The 17,870-nt window shown below is 40.7% G+C and overlaps 1 protein-coding gene across 2 annotated transcripts in view; it reads right to left on the minus strand.

Annotated features, from left to right (window-relative positions):
• Positions 1–17,870, minus strand: part of LOC145356548 (contactin-associated protein-like 2) — a 1,680,587-nt gene that overhangs the window by 1,005,664 nt on the left and 657,053 nt on the right. For both annotated transcript variants that reach the window (XM_080209322.1, XM_080209313.1), the window contains exon 4: positions 5,335–5,482. In XM_080209322.1, coding sequence (XP_080065448.1) covers positions 5,335–5,482 — 148 coding nt within the window. The remainder of the gene's footprint in view (positions 1–5,334; positions 5,483–17,870) is intronic.

Consider the following 17,870-nt stretch of genomic DNA (forward strand, 5'->3'; position numbering starts at 1 on the left):
TTTAGCATTGGACTATTTCATTATAGAATTGTTTCTAATTTGTCAAACAAGTGTTGATAGACCGTGACACATTTTATGTCAAGTTTAGTACATGGCTATGTTTTACAGAAGGGAAAACTTATAAACTTCGATTTTCTGATCTGAACAGACTGTGACTGAGAATAGTTGAGGTTAGCAAAGTTAACACATTCACCAGAATTCTAGCGTCCTGCCCTCCATGGGAATCGGAGCAGCTGCAAGGCAGACAATGGGAAGGTCCATTGACCTTGGGAGGGATTTTCCAGTCTTGGGTCGAGTGAGGCTGGAAAATCCTGCCCATTGTTCACACAAGAATTAACAAAATGGGTTCGATAAAATATAGGAATGGATTGAAATGAATTAGTTCCCCATGGAATACAATGGTTACTATGAGGTTAACTGGAGATTTAGGCAATATTTCTGTGGTGAGCAATGAGAAAGGTGAATGATGAAGAAGAAAGAATGGATTTATGTTCTTGAATTTATTTATTCCTGCAGTTCAGGAAATACTTGCAGATCCATATCTTGGAAAAGAATGAACTGTGCATAATAGCATATAATGTACACAATTAATGGAAGAATCGGCAATGTGATCATGTGGAAGTAGTAATCAAACTGTCATTTCCAAAACCATATCACATTCCAAGTTGTAACTTTTAAACTGACTGGCACTGTACACAGGTGTTAGCTTGATTCACTGGCTACATTCACAAGCTTGGGTTCAAATTCCAGTTTCAAATTTAGTGCATAATCCAATCTCATACTTCATTGCACCACAGGAACATAGGAATTCAGAGCAGAAGTAGAGAAATTCAATCCTTCAAGCCTGCACTGTCATTCAATCAGATCAAGGCTGATTTCTTCTTGGCCTCAAATCCACCTCCCCACCTGTTTCCCATATACCCTTTTCCCTTTTTTGTATATGTTTATCCCCCTCTTAAAACCATTCAACGATTCAGACTCCATTGCACTATGGGACAGCTGGTTCCACAAATTCACCACACTCTGCAATAACTAGTTCCTCCTCATTTCAGTTCTAAATCTATCACCTTGCCCACCAACGCCTCTACTTTCTCAGAAGACTAAGGAAATTTGGAATGTCAGCTGTGACTCGTATCAACTTTTACAGATGCACCATGGAAAGCATTCTTTTTGGCTGTATCACAGCTTGATATGGCTCCTGCTCTGCCCAAGACCGCAAGAAAGTACAAAAGGTTGTGAATGTAGCCCAATCCATCACGCAAACCAGCTTCCCATCCGTTGACTCTGCCTACAGTTCCCGCTGCCTCGACAAAGTAGCCAGCATAATTAAGGACACCTCACACTTGGACATTCTCTCCTCCACCTTGTTCCATCAGGAAAAAGATACAAACATCGGGGGCCACGTACCAATTGACTCAAAAAAACCTTCTTCCCTGCTGCTGTCAGACTTTTGAATGGGCCTGCCTTGCATTAAGTTGATCTTTCTCTACACCCAACTATGTAAAACTACATTTTGCACTTTCCCATTTCCTTCTCCATGAACAGTATGCTCTGTCTTTATAGTGCACAAGAAATAATACTTTTCACTGTATGCTAATAAGTGTGACAGTAATAAATCAAATCAAATTCCAGACTGTGGGAGGAAACTGCAGCACCCAGAGGAAACCCACACAAACACAGGGAGAACATGCAAGCTCCATACAGTGACCGAAGCAGGGAATTGAACCTGGGTCCGTGGCACTGTGAGGCAGCAGTGCTGACCACTGTGCCGCCCTGTGATGCTTATTTGGTGGAGATGCTATTTTTCACTGTAGTGCAGACTTGCATGCTTAGGTATATATTAAAGATCCCAGAGACAAAATATCCAATGGACTCATGTTGTAGATAGAATCTTAAACTACACTGGAAAAAAATAGGGATTTTCCCAGATTGCAAACAAGGCAAATTGCTGCTTTCTCGCACTAACATGCACCCTGGTCAAAGCCACTTTCAGGAATTTAGCTTAGCGATGTAGGGCAAAATCTATTTCCTGCCACTGAAGTGGTTTATTAAGACTGTCAGTTTCCATCAGTTTTTCTGACCTAACAACAGATCTGTTCTAATTGCAGCCTATATCTAATCAGATACAAGCTCATTAAAGTGTCCTTAGAAACAATATACTCTCCCAGGTCTGTGGGACAGCACTAATTTGCTGGTCATTGGTGCAATCCTCTACTATTTAACATTTGAAACTGTTCTTGATCCTTTGCAGAAAATTATTTGTATAAAAGGGATTAAATTGAATGCTACAGGATGGTTTTATTCCGAGCTCTAACAAATATGTTTTGAATTTTTGGATATTGCATACATTTGCTTTAGTAGCTTTTTTTAAAGCTGAAACTTAGGCAGAAAGCCTAACACAAGAATTATTGTCGAGATAAATATTGTTTTGGTAAGTAACATTAATTCTTGTGAAATCTTTAAATTAGGATAAAAACATCTTGAGCAAAATCCATATGGGACGAACATTTTTGTTTCTTTGTCAATTGACAGGGAAGTATTCTGTTGGAAGGATGTGAATTGAAATATAATTCATCTATATATAAAAGGATGTTAATTACAGGCAATGGAAGAAAGTCTTGATAAAGATTAAATGACCATTACCAATAAGAGACAATCTAACCACTGCCCCATGACATTCAATGGCACCACCATTACTGAACCCATCCACTGTCAATATAATTGGGGTTACCATTGATCAGAAACTCAACTGGACTTGTCTCATAAACAGCGGCTATAAGAGATGTCAGAGGCTAAGAATACCACAGTGAGTAACTCACTTCCTGACTCCCCGAGGCCTGTCCACCATCGAAGCATAGTGGCAGCAGTGTGTACCAGCGCCAAGATTCACTTCAGGAACTCACCAAGGCTGCTTAGAGAGGAACGTCCAAACCCATGACCGCTACCATTGAAAAGGACAAGGGAATTAGAATTCCCTTCCTAACAGCTGTGAACTGTGGACGAACCAATACACCACATGGACTGCAATTATTCAAGAAGTCAGCTCACCACTATCTTCCCAAGGGCAATAAAGGTTGACAAATTCTGAGCTTAACCAACAAGTTCCATATCTTCAATGACTTTTTTAAATAAACCGTGACATTTACACTTTAGGCCTATCACGAATGGTTTAAAGTTAAGTGTTCTTTGGAGAGGTACGGTACCATTTGGATATGGAACCAGAACACCTTTGGGACACATAAGTGTCCTTTAGAGAGATACTGTGCTGTTTGAAACTATTAAAAGTTGGCAAGAATGTGCATAAAAGTATATTTTCTCATTGGAATGGTCAAAGGAGCTGTCAAAGCATTTAAATCCCCTGCTCTCTAAAAATAAAAAAAATCTGTTTGTAGTGTCAACAGAAAAAAAAAATCAGTGCTTGCTATTTCCTCTGTTTGATTACATAAATCTGAAGATTATTATTATAGGATTTGTTCTACATGACTGATACCAAGGCTAGCGTCACAGTGGGTGCATGTCATTTCACAATTACTCGCAAGTCAACACCCTCTTGACTGTCCATCAATGTTCTACGACCTCTGCTGGGTCTGCTCTGCTGGGGGGACAGGACATACCCAGGAATGTCCCAGACATCCCAGGTGATAGTGTCCAGGACACTAGTGTCCGATTCTGTCAGCATGACTAGGCTGTTCTTTGACAAGTTCCAGTGAAAGCTTTCCCAATTTTGATACAAGCTACCAGACGTTAAAGAGGAGGACTTAGCAAGTTCGACAGATCTGGGTTTGCCATTGTTGTTTTGAGTGTCTTGATCGATGCTGGGTGATCCATTCAGTTTCATTCATGTAGACGTTAAAATGGTTAAATATAACTGACTGGCTTGCTAAGCCATTTCACAGGGCACTTAAGAGTCAGCCACACTACAGTGGATCTGGAGTCATATGTAGGCATGACCAGGCAAGAATGGCAAATTTCCTTCCCAAAAGAGCATTAGCAAATCAGATGGGTTTTTACAACAATGAATAATGGTTACATGCTCATCATTAAACATTTAATTTTTATTTATTGAATTGAAATTCCACTATCTGGGATATCCCTTCCTAACAGCACTGTGGACGTACCTATACACCACATGGACTGCAATTATTCAAGTGTGGGATTCAAATCCTGGTCCTCAGGGCATTACCCTGGATCTGCAGATTACAGTTTCACCAATAATACCACTGCATTACCGTCTTCCTGTTGTGTTGGCTGAATCTTAACTAAATTGATCAGATGTTCATAATACACACAGAGAAAGAAAGGGAATTTTTGTGCCATACTTTAAAAAAACATGATTGACAAATTAATTACCAACTGATGTTGGTCAGTAAACTTCCAGTTAGTTATCGATCAGTTGTGCTTTGCAAGCTTAAGCACAAACATGTCTGGTAAAGTTGTGTCTTTCTCAGTTTGATTGCTAAACAGATTCTCTTTTTTGGTTTGTTTCCTAACCACCTCCCTGCACCCCTCACACAAACTTTGAGGATTGCACAGATCAACTTCCACCTTTTTGTTGATCAAATGAATCTCTGTGATCCTAAAACGTCAATTAAAATATTTCCCTTCCTGTAAACAAATACATCACATTTACTTTTGAAATTTTTGTCTTCCCAAATACATAGGTTTGAGCATAAAAATTAAAGCATATTTCCTAATTTAAACCAAAGTCAATATCAACCATTAAGTACTGAAGTTTGTGGAGCTCACCATTATGTCCCAAATTAAACAATGCAAATTTCATAGGGGCTACAGAGGCTAAATCCAAATGATATCATAGAATAATAGAATCTGACAGTGCAGGAGGCGGCCATTCGGTCCATCAAGTCTGCACTGACCACAATCCCACCCAGTCCCTATTCCCATAACTCCATGTTCTTACACTAGATAATCCCCCTGACAATAAGGGGAAATTTAGCATAATCAATTCACCGAACCCGCAAATACTTGGACTGTGGGAGGAAACCAGAGCACCCAGAGGAAACCCATGCAAACATGAGGACAACGTGCAGACTCCGCACAGACAGTGACCCCAGCCAGAATCGGAGCCAGGTCCCTGGGGCTGTGAGGCAGTGCTAACCACTGTGCCACCCTGCGTCCCACCCTACAAGACTGGTAAACAATATCCAAGAAAGCTGGATCCTGGGATTGGACACAATCCTTAAAAGGGATAAACATTTTCTGCCATATCCTAAGGGATTAGTGTTACTTCAACAGTCAATATTCATTCCTTCAATCGACTAAATTCTATTATGTAAGAAATTTCTACAGTAGTTAATATTTGTAACTGAAACTTACAGTAGGAGCAGCCAAAGACTTCCATTCTCAGCCCAATATGACCTTCACCATTCCAGTCCAGTGGTACCAAGCGGACATAACGGGCAATGATTGGATGCTGTAAATCATGTCTCACAACTCCATCTGAGTTTGTGTTTCCTGCAAAGGCCTGGGAAAAATCAAGCGCAGAATTGTTAGTATTAAGGAGTCAATAGGTTGCGTAAAAAGCAAGAGTACTGATTTAACTGATCTTATATACTGACAAATTCTGCAGTACAAATTCATTGAATGATATTTCGTAATCACCATGCTTTAATCTGTACTAGCAAGAAAGCAAATCAAATCTGCTTTTTTAAAACCTTGAACCTTAGAACTCCAAGTAAATTGGCAAAATACTTTTATTCACATATATCAAATCACTTTATTCTGTTATTTTCCAAAGCACAAGTAAAACAGTGATACAACTGTGATGAAAAGTTAAAGTTTATTTATTAGTCACAAGTAAGGCATACATTAACACTGCAATGAAGTTACTGTGAAATTCCTCTCATCGCCACACCTGTTCGGCTCAGTGCACCTAACCAGCACATCTCTCAGAATGTGGGAGGAAACTGGATCACCCGGAGGAAACTGGACCACCCAGAGGAAACCCATAAGGCATGGGGAGAATATGCAAAGTCCACACGGACAGTGACCCAAGGCAGGAATCAAACCCGGATTCCTGGCGCTGTGAAGAAGCAATGCTAACAACTGTGCAACCATGCCATCTATGATAAACTAACTGCTTTTCAGCTCTTGGTTAGGCAGAGAGTGTCCTTGTATTTGTCACATCAAAGGTCAATCAGACCTAACAAAACTATTACATCGTCCCAAATATGCTCTGCATCACTAATGGGAGCTAACTATTATTTAAGCTATTGACTAAGAGATTATTAAATTGCACAGATCATATACAGAGCTTAATAAACTCAAGACAAATACTCTGGCATAAGTAGTTGTTTCTTGTGCCTAGCTACCTAGTCAAGTTGAAGCAAACCTATTGGAGTTTTCAGAAATGGTGTTTCCAAGAGTTTATAACCACAACATATTTTGAATGGACTGCTACACCAATTTGATTACTGAGCACTTCTGAGCGGAGTATTTTGTTATTCTGAAGATTTTATTGGGATGGCTGTACCAGTGGTCATGACGTGGATATGCCGGCGTTGGACTGGGGTAAACACAGTAAAAAGTCTGACAACACCAGGTTTAAGTCCAACTGATTTATTTGATAGTAAACTCACTAGCTTTCGGGTTTGTCCCTTTGTCAGGTGAATGGAGAGCTCTGACCTCAGACAGAGCGTATATAGCACAGACAGTTTACAGATTACTGATTAGAATGCGAATCTTTACACCTAACCTGCTGTTCAAGTCCTAAAGTGGCCAACAATGTGAGTGGAAGGAGCACTGATCACAGGTTAAAGAGATGTGTATTGTCTCCAGACAGTACAGTAAGTGATGTTTTGCAAACCCAGGCAAGTCACGGGGGTTACAGATAGTGCGACATGAACCCAAGATCCCTGTTGAGACCGTCCTCATGCGTGCGGAACTTGGCTATCAGTCTCTGCTCAGCGACTCTGCGCTGTCGTGTGTCGTGAAGGCCGCCTTGGAGAATGCTTACCCAAAGGTCAGAGGCTGAATGCCCATGACCACTGAAGTGTTCGCCAACAGGAAAGGAACAGTCTTGCCTGGTGATTGTCAAGCAATGTTTATTCATCCGTTGTCGTAGCGTCTGCATGGTCTCCCCAAGGTACCATGTTTCGGGGCATCCTTTCCTGCAACGTATCAGGTAGACAACGTTGGCCAAGTTGCAAGGCTATGTACCGTGTACCTGGTGGATGGTATTCTCACGTGTGATGATGTCATCCATGTCAATGATCCGGCATGTCTTGCAGAGGTTGCTGTGGCAGGGTTGTGTGGTATTGTGGTTACTGTTCTCCTGAAGGCTGGGTAGTTTGCTGCGAACAATGGTCTGTTTGAGGTTGCGTGGTTGTCTGAAAGCAAGAAGTGGGAGTGTGGGGATGGCCCTGGCGAGATGTTCGTCTTCATCAATGATATGTTGAAGACTCCGGAGAAGATGTTGTAGCTTCTCCGCTCCGGGGAAGTACTGGACGACGAAGGGTACTCTGTCCACTGTGTCCCGTGTTTGCCTTCTGAGGAGGTCGGTGCGGTTTTTTGCTGTGGCGCATCGGAACTGTCGATCGATGAGTCAAGCGCCATATCCTGGATATGGCTCTCGACTCCAGTACTTCCCCGGAGCGGAGAAGCTACGACATCTTCTCCAGAGTCTTCAACATATCATTGATGAAGACGAACATCTCGCCAGGGCCATCCCCACACCCCCACTTCTTGCTTTCAGACAACCACACAACCTCAAACAGACCATTGTTCGCGGCAAACTACCCAGCCTTCAGGAGAACAGTAACCACAATACCACACAACCCTGCCACAGCAACCTCTGCAAGACATGCCGGATCATCGACATGGATACCATCATCACACGTGAGAATACCATCCACCAGGTACACGGTACATAGTCTTGCAACTCGGCCAATGTTGTCTACCTAATACGTTGCAGGAAAGGATGCCCCGAAGCACGGTACACTGGGGAGACCATGCAGACGCTACGACAACGGATGAATGAACATCGCTCGACAATCACCAGGCAAGACTGTTCCCTTCCTGTTGGTGAACACTTCAGTGGTCATGGGCATTCAGCCTCTGACCTTCGGGTAAGCATTCTCCAAGGCGGCCTTCACGACACACGACAGCGCAGAGTCGCTGAGCAGAGACTGATAGCCAAGTTCCGCACACATGAGGACGGTCTCAACAGGGATCTTGGGTTCACGTCACACTATCTGTAACCCCCGTGACTTGCCTGGGTTTGCAAAACATCACTTACTGTACTGTCTGGAGACAATACACATCTCTTTAACCTGTGATCAGTGCTCCTTCCACTCACATTGTTGGCCACTTTAGGACTTGAACAGCAGGTTAGGTGTAAAGATTCGCATTCTAATCAGTAATCTGTAAACTGTCTGTGCTATATACGCTCTGTCTGAGGTCAGAGCTCTCCATTCACCTGACAAAGGGACAAACCCGAAAGCTAGTGAGTTTACTATCAAATAAATCAGTTGGACTTAAACCTGGTTGTTGTCAGACTTTTTACTGTACCTGTGGTGGCAGGAATGCATGTTTAAGGATTAAAACCATTTTTTTAAAATGATCTAAGGAGTTCAGTTGGATCAAAGAATTTGAGGGTGATAGGGAGATAGAACTGTATCTTTGTGGCTGAGTTGATCTGGATGAATTGCAATTGGAAATCTGCTTTCCTTCCTGTACTGCTCTGGCTTTTGCTTTGGAGATTGTTTGGATATGTCCAAGGTTTAAAAAGGAATAAAGAGAAGATTCTTTTGATCAGTTTCTAAAACAAGTCCATGGTTGCTCTGCATTTGATTAGATCCAGGTAGAAATAAATCATCACTTGTAAAGTATGGGATTTGTCCTATAGGTGATTAATTTATTTGTTATAAAATGGTTTATAATAAGCTACAAGGGCATTTTAATGTATTATACGAACAATGTAGCCTGCACGATTTGAGTGCTATTGCTGGGAATGAGTGGGCTTTCTGGGACTACAAGGTCAGCTTCAACAAGGATCCAACTGAAAGCTTTTAATAGTGACTTTCCCCTGCATTGTCAGGCAGTTTTAGCTTAGAAGAGTTTCAAATCTTGATTATGCCACACTACTGTTCCAAAAGGGTACTTTTCTTCACAACATGGTGTCATCAACCTTTGGCTGCACTTATGAACCTTCAGGGCTTCTCTTGAACCAACTTTGCTTCACGTCTGCTCCTCATAGCTCATATAGAGCCCAGTTCTCTGCTCCTTCTTAATTTACTTAGGCTCTGTTTCTGATCTCTGTCACTGTCCCTTTCCCAGGACTTCCTTTTGTCCTACTACCTTGTTTGGGACCTTCTTACTGTGCTCCTCCAAACGTCCTTCTCTCTGGGTCACTTCTCTAATGGTGCACTACTTCACATCACCTGACCTGCAATTTCACGTTTTTTCATTTTTCTTTTTCTTTTTGTTCTGCACGTGTTCACAAGGCAGGTTCCTGGCCTAAAAACATAAAAAATGGACAAACTGCACATGCACAGGACTGGTTCCCAGCATGAAGATGTGAAAGACACTAACTGGGCACGTGTGGCCATTTCCCAGCCAGTGCATGCACAGAATTCCCGATGTCCACTGGGAACTGTAGGTTCTGAACTATAACTTTGATTTAAACTTTTTTTTCTTTATTTGTTTCATCAGAATACATTGATCAACAATAGATGTGCTCCATCTGTTGATGATTTGACTTTATTCAAACTGCTGCGTGGCAGACTGATTGTTGACATGCCAATGTCGCTGATTCCCAGGGTATGATACACTTCAGTTGTACATGCACTTTGATCAGTCTAATTGTTTTCTCTGCAGGTTTTCTTTTTGCTGTCATAGTAATTAATGATTTTCTATTTTTGTCATCTTTTAAAGTTCAATTTTCTCTTTGTTCTTGCTGTGACTTAGTTCTTAATGTTTTTTTTTCTCTCAATTACTTAGCATTGACTATTTTTGTTTTGGAATGCTTCCCTGGATGACATTTGTTAATTGCTGGCAGCTCTTCATACAAGCCAGGCGAGGGAAGATCCAATAACCTACTGTGCTACAGGCATGCGCCCTTTTCTAAACCATCAGTGTGTCTGAGGTAACAACCTGCAGCAGCCGTCCCATTTTTTTGAGTTAACATCACGTTTTTATATGTAGAGTCAGCCTTCATGTTTTTAGGGTGGTCGGACTATCCCACTCAACCGCAAATGTCTTTTGGAGAATAAAAATGACAACAGGTGAGAACATGGCATGAAACCTTCAACCATCATTTTAGTTACCTTTCAGCCCATGGCGTTGTGTTCAAAACACAATAATGGGAAGGCAGCGCCTTTAATTTTTTTCCACTGTCTTACCATTGAGTAATGAAGGAGCAGATCACAAATATGGAAATGCATCAAATTGGTTAAAAGAGGAATATAAAAAATTATTTGGGAACTTAACAAGCAGAAATGCACTAACATTGATCACTTTAGCATTCATTTAATTCTGATGGCATTTTGCAAATAGCAACGTGCTGAACAATCATTTTCAATTTAATTTCATCCTGCATTTTAATACTATCATGTGTCATATATTCATTGCCAAATATATTTGATAATGATTTTTTAGCAGTTACTGGAGCTTTTTGTTTTGTCTTTGATGTGAATCAAATACAATTGTTACAATGAAGAGTAGTGCTTGGACTATCAATAGCATGCTATTGTGCTAGACATGTATCCTTCTGCGGAATAATTTAAGCTATTTTGATCAATTAAAGGCGCTTTAAAAATGCATTTGTTGTTGTTGTTTTTGTGTACTAGTGGATTGATTACTCCAAGAAATTCAAAACCATGTGCAAACATGGTTTAAGAGAAGCAAGTTGCACCATTTAATATTGAACACACGAATTGACTCAAAATATTCTCCACGTCAACCCAAATACCTTAAAAATTCTTCACAATTATGCATTTAGAATTTGGTCAGAGCTAACATTGCCATATATAGTTAGATATATTGTTTTGTAAAGGAGCCTTGGAAATTGTTAAATAGGGAAACAAAGGTTACAAGCTATCTCAATAAAATTGACACTGCTGTCAGCTAATGCCATGGCACAGTATAGTTTAAAAACCAGAATTCCACTTAAATTTTTGACTCTCTTTCACTCAACACAACTCATTTTATGAAATGTTTTCTGAGCATATTGTGGCTTATGGTCAATTTCAGAACTCATTCCAGAAACGTGTTGGCACTTATGGAATTGACCCTATTGTGTACCAAGAGCCTGATAAACTAAACGAACAATTGTTTTTCCTCAGTAAAGAAGGGCCAGTTGGCTAATGAATGGCAGATGGAGTTGAATTTAGACAAATGCGAGGTGACATATTTTGGTAGATTGAACCAGGGCAGAACTTACTCAGTTAAATGGTAGGGCACTGGGGAAAGTTACAGAACAAAGAGTTCTAGGGGTACATGTTCATAGCTCCTTGAAAGTGGAGTCACAGGTAGACAGAGTGGTGAATAAGGCATTCGGCATGCTTGGTTTCATTGGTTAGAATATTGAATACAGGAGTTGGAACATCTTGTTGAAGTTGTAGAAGACATTGGTAAGGCCACACTTGGAATACTATGTGCAATTCTGGTCACCCTATTATAGAAAGGATATTCTTAAACTAGAAAGAGTGCAGAAAAGATTTACTAGGATGCTACCGGGACTTGATGGATTGAGTTATGAGGAGAAGCTGGATAAACTGGGGCTTTTTCTATTGGAGTGTAGGAGGCTGAGGGGTGATCTTATCGAGGTCTATAAAATAATGAGGGGCACAGATCAGCTAGATAGTCAATATCGTTTCCCAAACATAGGGGAGTCTAAAACTAGAGAGCATAGGTTTAAGGTGAGAGGGGAGGGATACAATGTTGTCCAGAAGGGGAATTTTTCCACACAGAGTGGAGTGTCTGGAAAGCTGCCAGAGGTAGTAGTAGAGGCAGGTACAACTTTGTCTTTTAAAAAGCATTTAGATAGTTACATGGGTATGAAGGATAGAGAGGAATATGGGCCAAATGTGGGCAATTGGGACTAGCTTTGGGGTTTTAAAAAAAAAGGGCGGCATGGACAAGAGGGCCAAAGGTCCTGTTTCCATGCTGTAAACCTCTATGTCTCTATCATTATCAATAAATAAAATTCAGTTGGACACTTTACAAGAAAAAGGTTGCAATGCTCAACTAAAAAATATTAATTTATGGGATGTGAGCATCACTGGCTAGGCCAGCATTTACTGCCCATCCCTTGTTGCCCTTTAGAAGGGGGTTGTGAGCTGCCTTTTTAAACTATTACAATCCCTGAGATGTAGGTACATCCATGTTGCTGTTAGTGAGAGAGTTCCAAGTTTTTGACCCAGCAACAATGAAGGAAAGTGGTATATTTCCAAATCAGGATTATGAATGACTTCAACGGGAACCTCCAAGTCATGGTGTTTGCATGTATCTGCTATCATTGTTCTTTTAGATGGTAATCATCATAGTTTTGAATGTGCTGTTTAAAGAGCTTTCATGAGTTCCTGCTGAGTATTTTGTAGATAGCACACATGGCTACTACTGTTCGTCAGTGGTGGAGGGAGTGAATGGTCAAAGAATGGGTACCTATCAAGCGGGTATTGAGAATATGTTTATTATTCTCCTCAGCTTCATTTATCCTCTCTGTTCCTCTCTAATTTTATATTCCATTCTTTTCTTTAAAGAAGATGCTGTCTTATAAAATGGCAATGTTTCATTGAGTCCCAGCTATCTTCCAGTATCCTGCTCAAGTCGTCATAATAAGGCTAGTCAGTGAATGCTATCTGTTGATGAGGGAATCACAACCATATATTTTCCGATTCTCATCTGGTGCTTGCACATGCATACACTGTATGGCAACGGTACCTCATTTTTCGTTTTTTAGTCCAGAGGCACTGAGACCAATTATGGTGCCCGTACTATCATCAGCTAATTCAGCAAAGACTAGTGATCAAGTCTGCAACCTTTCATATTGACAGTGAATTCAACTAATTAGATATCAGGAGAGTTTTATGCTTCATTTATTTCTCAGGAATAATTCAGAACATAGTTTCAAAATGCCAAACATTGCTTTGGGTGCTGCAAAAAAAAGACCTTGTTTTAGATTGTGGGCTTTTTCCACAGCACAAAGTCAGCAGCCACCAATTTTGTAGGGGAAAATAGTTTTACATGCCAGTTAATGAAAAACCAATTCAGTGTTCTGTACAAGAAAGACCTTGGGTGGTATTTAATGGAGGTGATGGAGTCTTGTCCACTGACCGGAGAGCTGACGAGAGCTCACTGTTACCTCTTTCAGGGAATGCCTGCCATGAGAAGTGTTACAAAGGCACAGGCAGCAGAAGGCCTTACCCTGTATCAAAGATCCTGAGTGTGGAAGGCCTCGGCAGAAGCTTGCAGTTTTATTGAATGGCAATGCCACTGTGAAGGGGTTGATTGCTGCAGAATATAGAATTAACTCCTATGAGCAAACTGCACGTGTACAATAGAAACTCTATCACAGCAAAATCACTCACAAATCACTCTAAGTAGCGTCTTAGAGAGCAACTCTTTATATGTTAATATTATTTAATCTTTATCAATAATTGGCACAATTTTCTTTAAAGGTAAAGAGCATTGCTTCCAGCAAGATCTCTTCTAATCCGGAGGCAAACGCATAATAACAGAGCTGTTGTTGCTACAATGCCTGCTCAGGTCCTAGTACTGTCGTTGAATCCCAGGCAACAGGTGAGTCGTGGGAGGAGGGGTATCATGAGATGGGAGTTACCAGCACGAGGGGAGAGATTGGCAGCAAGAGCACAGGTGGCAGTGAGTGTCTTTGACAAAGTAACATGCTGCCCTCCCTGGGGACACATAAATAACCGTGCACAGGTTTGCTCATTGTGGTCCTCAGATTGTGAGTCACTGCACACCCAGCAGCCTCCCCACCCATCCACCCACAGGTGGGTTACTACCATCAGCAATAGGTCTACTTAAGGGCTTTAATTGTCAACCAGACAAGACAGCTTTCCATAAGCCTTACCATAGTTTATGGTGAGAAGGCAGCTGATTCCCCACTCACCTGATAATTGCCTCTCTCTTCCGCCTTCCCCCTCCTCCTCTCCTGAAATCCCTCACTACCTCCTCCAGCCACTAACCACAGGCATTAATCACGAGTGGTTCAGCTAACTTCTTCTAAAAACATAGCTGACTCTGTCTTCCACATCTTTTGTTGGAAATGCAAGTTAACAAACAAGAGGAAGTTCAATTAATTTATCATCTTTCATACTCTCAAGTTGTTTTAAGGCATTTACAGTCATTAAGTATCTCTGAAACGTAGTCACTGTTGCGAAATATGGCAGCCACTTTCCACACATCCACATTCCAAAAACAGGCTTGAACATGACCAATTAACCTGTTCCAATGATGTTGATTGAGACACCAATACTGGCAGGACATTACAAAAACTGCCCTCCTCTTCACTGAATGACATCATGGGATCTTTAATGCCCACTTGAGAGAGTAGATGGAGCCACAGTTTAACATTTCATCAGAACAATAGTACCTCCCTCGGTACTGCACAGAAAGATTAATCAACATTACACCCTGATGTCTCTGGAGTGGGGATGAAACTCATAACCCTCTGACAAGTGTACTTACTACCACTTAACCTGTTCTGATGTGTTAATGCACAAAACACAGTACTCTGTTATCGCAAATTATGCAGTTGAGTATCTCTGGGCATCGCAGACTTCAGCGTACCCCAGCAGCAATGCACTAATCTCACCCTGGAAACAGTCCATCCTGGTCATAATTTCCTCCCTGCCAAATAATAACATCACTCCTTTTGATGATGCATGTTGCCTTAATGGGGTAAATACTGCCTTGCTCATATCACAACTTCTTAACTGATTTCAGCACTCACTAGAAAATCAATGGTATCTAGAATTACATCACGAGGAGAGAGTGCACAAACCTGGGTTGTATTTCCTGAAAGGAAGGTTATAGATGTTAAGCTGTGGTTTGATTGAAGTATTTCAGATTTTGTAAAGGTGCAGGTAAGAGGTTCTTTTTTTTAAAAGAGGTGGGGAGTTTAGGACCAGGAAATGTAGAGCCTGGCCATTCAGGAGAGAATCAAGGAAACATATTTTCATGAACGGAATAGTAGAAATGCGCAACTCTCTCAAACAAAAAGCAGCAGGTACTTTTTCAAATATTCGTGTTAAATTTGACAGTGAAAGACTTTTTTTTTGACGGTGATATGTTTTTGCTGGACAAGGGAATAAATAGATACAAAGCCGAAGCAGCTGAATGGAGTTAAAATACAGATTACCATGATGTAATTTAATGGCTTGCAGGACTGCCTGAGCAATTCCTGCTCCTATGTTTCTAAAATAAGGGCATTAAGCATCTGTAATACAAGATTTGTGATTTGGAATGGTGGCTGAGTCATAATAAATCACCTGAGAGCTTCAAAAAGTGGTTGATTTATGAAACTTCTGCTCTCCGTTATGTGTCATCTTTAGATGACATTTTAAGGAAATACTGCCATCAGCAATTCATAAAAATGCACTGGTGTCCGATCCTGTCACTGACTAGTATGGACTGTACAATGCACTCAGCTGAAGCACAATGAAGCTGCTGAATTTCATTTCATCGTGATGGCAAGATCCTGAGGCACTGCTGGCAATTTGGAGAGGAGAGTTACAACACTGTTACATATATAAAAAATTGTCCTTTTTGCATGGAGTTTTCAAATATATTTGATACTTAACTTAATGAAGAAAGGGATTTATGAGCAACAGGACAATGACCTTATTTGGAGAAAATAAGAAAAAAAATCCCTCAGTGATTTACTATGTTGTGTGCAAGAAAAAAATGGTTTAAATACTAAGTAAAATGTTTTTAGACCATCAGCTCTCAGTTTTCCCAATATTATTGTCTGTATTGCTTTGCTATGCATATTAAGTCAGCAAAACAACATATATACATATATTGCGTGTCTTTTAAAAATTCCTAAAGCTCGAGAGAGGCTATCAACGTCCCTTTGATGTTCCATGGCTTTCCCATTGACAAATCCCCACCATCTCAGGGTCACCAGAAGCCTAACTGCAATAGCCACATTATAATAATAGTATTATTATAATACATAAAATTATTCTTACAAGAGCAAGTGGAAGGTTGGGTATCCTGCAATGAGCAACACTCCTCTGATTGCAGGCACCCACTGTTCGTGTTACTGCAATTAAAGCAATATTAAAGCGGCTTGACATTATCCAGGATCAAGAAACCCACTCAACTGATAAGCCATACAGCACCTTAAATGTTCATTACTTCACATTCAGTGCACCGTGCTACTGTGCCCAACATCTATAAGTGCACTATAGCGACTTTGCCAAGATTTCTTCAGCAGCACCTCCCAAAGCTGCATTCTCTAATATTAAGAAAGCAGAAGAACAATGCATGGAAACACCACCACCTCCAAGTTCACTTGAAATCACACACCATCCTGGCATGAAAATGCATAATTGTTCCTTTGCAGTCACTGATCCAGAGTCTGGGACTTTCCTACCAAACAGCAGCATGTAGCAGTATGTTTGCATTTAGATGGTTTCCTGTCCTCTATCTCTATTAGGTGTTACTGCTGAAAAGTACGAGCATGGAGTATGAAAGAAGAATGTGAGACACAATCTTAAAAAAATAGATCCCTGGCATTCTCTATCAAGGCTTTCTTGAAACGTAAAATTGTGGACATCTGCCATTGATTGTGGAGCATGCAAGCCAGCACCTCAAAAGAAACATTGGAAAGCTAGAGGAAAAAAAAGCAGCATGATCCTTTTCACCTGGTATCTGGCAAGTCAGCAGAGGAAGCTGGACACAAGAGCATCCGACTTTACTTAATCATTTGTATTCTTATTTCCAATTTATTGATCTGCTCCAAATTCCTTGGTTATAAAAATGATCTATTGGGAATCAAATATTTCTCATCGGTATTTAAGGTTGAGAAAGCATGGATGTTAGGGAACTTAGGGAAATAAATAGTGGTGTCTTGGGGAGTGTACATATAACAGAGAAGGAGGTGCTGTATGTCTTAAAGTGCATCAAGGTAGATAAATCCCCAGGGGCTGATTAAGTGTATCCCAGGACATTGTGGGAGTTAGGGAGTAAAGTGGAGAAAATCATAAAGATGGGTACCTGACACACAAAATGGTGGCCTGGCACATAAAATGGTTACCCAAGAGAAAGACATTAAGCAGGCACTGACTTTAGCGCAGGTAGCTTTTTGAAATTAAAACATGCAGCACAGAGAGTTATTTAAAGTTAAACATGCAGGAAACAAAAACTGCAGGAAGCTAATAAGAGCTTGAGGCACTTTAAAGATAAGGACAGACTCAGGACAATAAGGTCTAATAAAGAGATTAGCCATAAATGGGAACAGGAATATATAAATGCAGGAAAATCAATTACTGTATGAATAGACCGAAACTAAGCCACTGATGGTCACTGATAGAGGAAATTCTATGAAACAATGTGATGTTAAATGCCAATGTCTGTAGATGTCTGACTGTAACAACGTGTTAACTATCACTCTACTCAACTATAACGATGTGTTAAATGATTAATGTCCGGACTATCCATTGTCTGAAAAGTATAAAAATGAACCACTCCTATTGTATTATTGAGAAGGTAGCTGCCAAGTACTGCGGAGTGCCAGTGCTTTCTCCCCGAAGCTTCGAGTCCAAACTAAAAGCTGTATTATTGAACCTCCAATCTGACTCCATGGTAATTTTTCCACAACAGGAAGGAAATTGTGGGTCTCCTAGTTGAGATATTTGAGTCATTGATCATCACAGGTGAGC

This window comes from Carcharhinus amblyrhynchos, chromosome 2 (assembly GCF_965287045.1).
Source record: "Carcharhinus amblyrhynchos chromosome 2, sCarAmb.v2.hapA, whole genome shotgun sequence".
Lineage (NCBI taxonomy): Eukaryota > Metazoa > Chordata > Chondrichthyes > Carcharhiniformes > Carcharhinidae > Carcharhinus > Carcharhinus amblyrhynchos.